Raw genomic sequence first — 2537 nt, forward strand, 5'->3', positions numbered from 1 at the left:
TGGTGGTGGAGATGGTGAGGAGGAGGTGCTGGTGGTGAACATGATGATGGTGGAGATGGTGCTGGTGGTGGAGATGGTGGAGGAGGTGGTGGAGATGGTGCTGGTGGTGGAGATGGTGGAGGAGGTGGTGGAGATGGTGCTGGTGGTGGAGAAGATGGTGGAGGAGGTGGTGGAGATGGTGCTGGTGGTGAGCAGGATGTTGGAGAGATTGGTGGTGGAGGTGGAGAAGATGGTGGAGGTGGTGGTGAAGATGTTGGAGAAGATGGTGGAGGAGTAGATGGTGTTGGTGGTGGAGAAGATGTTGGAGAATATGGTGGTGGAGAAGGTGATGCTGGTGATAAACATGATGGTGGAGATGATGTTGGTGGAGATGGTGCTGGTGTTGCAAATGGTGTTGGTAGTATACACAAAGTTGCAGAAAGTTTAGAACAATGTTGGAGATGGTGTTGGTAGCTTGCACAATATTTGAAAAAGTGTTGGCGATATACATATGATTAGATTGTTTTGTGTGTGTGTGTGTGTGTGTGTGTGTGTGTGTGTGTGTGTGTGTGTGTGTGTGTGTGTGTGTGTACATAATGTTGAGGATATTTTTGTTGTTGCATAGTATTGAATATGGGGCGGAGTGTGGTGTTGTTTGCGTGCGAGTCAATAGGAAAGAAGTATATGATGTTCGTGTTATTGATGATGATTTTGTGATGATGATAATGATGATGGTGGTGGTGGTAGTGATGATGATGATGGTGATGGTATTAATGATGATGATGCTGGGATGATAGTGATGATGATGATTTTGTGGTGATGATATTAAAGATGATGATGAGGATGACGACGATGATGAAGATGATTGAAGGGCACAGACCATCATCCTAAAGAAACAAAACAAACAAAAACACCCCAAATTTAGCATAATTAGACAACAGGAGCCTCATCACTTCTTGGTAATTATCCTTCACTAATGATAAACACGAAATTTGAGACAGAGGAATCTTAATGATAACTTAATACCATCTTGTCATTAACACTAAAAGCTGGACACCATATTAATGATAACTTAATTATTTTTAACAGACGGTCATTATCTTAATATCAAATCAATTCTATGATCAGATTAATACTAAATAGCCAACACTTATAATAATGATCTATGATTGTTGTTAACAAGTTGTTTTTTTTATTATGTTAATGGTAATTCAAATCTATAATTGGATTTATATTAATAGCTGGTCACTATTTTGATATTAATTTCTGATTTTGGTATTATGACTGACAGTTGGTCATTATGTTAATACTCACGCCAGTCTTAATTAAGGATCTTTATTGAAGAGCTTGTCATTATGATGAAAATTAGAAACAAAATCGTAAATATTTTTTTTCTCATTATCATTATTTGTGTTATTATTCCTTCATTATTATCGTCCTATAGTTATTCCTAATTATCATTATCATTATTATGATTATTTCTAATTATCATCATCATTATCATTATTATAATTATTTCTATTTATCATTATCTATTAACGATATGATTTAAATTATGGTTATGATTTACCTATTGTAGTGTTAATGTGAATATGGAAGTGTGGAGAGGGAGAGAAGAAGAGAGGAGGGAGTGAGGGGGTGTAGGATGAAAGGGGGGTAGGATGGAGGAGGGGGAAGGTAGGATGAAAAGGGGGAATAGGAAGTTAGGATGAAAAAGGGGGAAGGGGAAGATAGGATGAAAAGGAGGAAGATAGGATGGAGGAGGAGGGAGGTAAAGGATGAAAAAGGAGGGGAGGGGGGTAGACTAGGACGAAAAAAGGATGCGGGGGTAAGCTAGGATGGAAGAGGGGTGTGGGGGGGGGGTGTAGGCTAGGACAGTGGAAGGAGGAGAGGAGGAGAGGAGGGAAGGCAGAACGAAGGAAAACGGTTGGTCAGGTGCCATTGTCGTCCACCAGGTAAAGTTCTCAAGTTATTTCAGTGCCAGGGAGACGCTACAGGACCTGAGGGCTGGTGAGGGGTAGGGTGCCTAGGAGAGGGGAGAGGGGAGAGGGGGAAAGGGGAAGGGGGAAGGAGGGGGAGGGGGGAGGAAAGAGAATGGGAATGAGGAAGGTTTTTGGCAGGACTCCACTTGAGGGAGAGGGAGAGGGAGAGGGAGAGGGAGAGGGAGAGGGAGAGGGAGAGAGAGAGGGAGAGGGAGAGGGAGAGGGAGAGGGAGAGGGAGAGGGAGGGGGAGAGGGGGAGGGAGAGGGAGAGGGGGAGAGGGAGGGAGAGGGAGAGGGAGAGGGAGAGAGAGAGGGAGAGAGAGAGAGAGAGAGAGAGAGAGAGAGAGAGAGAGAGAGAGAGAGAGAGAGAGAGAGAGAGAGAGAGAGAGAGAGAGAGAGAGAGAGAGAGAGAGAGAGAGAGAGAGAAAGAGAACCAAACAAAGAAACAAAGAAATACGAAGAGAGAGAGAAAGAGAGAAAGAGAGAGAGAGAGAGAGAGGGAGAGGGAGAGGGAGAGAAAGAGAGAGAGAGAGAGAGAGAGAGAGAGAGAGAGAGAGAGAGAGAGAGAGAGAGAGA

The 2537-nt window shown here is 43.7% G+C and overlaps 1 protein-coding gene across 1 annotated transcript in view; it reads right to left on the reverse strand.

Moving 5' to 3' along the window:
• Positions 1 to 494: 494 nt before the first annotated feature.
• The window catches only part of LOC147467730 (uncharacterized), a 17789-nt gene continuing 15746 nt past the window's right edge, over positions 495 to 2537 (reverse strand). Inside the window, exons 8-9 of the mRNA XM_086531035.1 lie at positions 2306 to 2394; positions 495 to 574 (exon numbers count right to left, since the gene is read on the reverse strand). Coding sequence (XP_086387161.1) covers positions 495 to 574; positions 2306 to 2394 — 169 coding nt within the window. The remainder of the gene's footprint in view (positions 575 to 2305; positions 2395 to 2537) is intronic.

The sequence above is a fragment of the Penaeus japonicus genome, unplaced genomic scaffold (genome assembly GCF_977035675.1).
Source record: "Penaeus japonicus unplaced genomic scaffold, GWHDUDI00000001_assembly GWHDUDI00000034, whole genome shotgun sequence".
Lineage (NCBI taxonomy): Eukaryota > Metazoa > Arthropoda > Malacostraca > Decapoda > Penaeidae > Penaeus > Penaeus japonicus.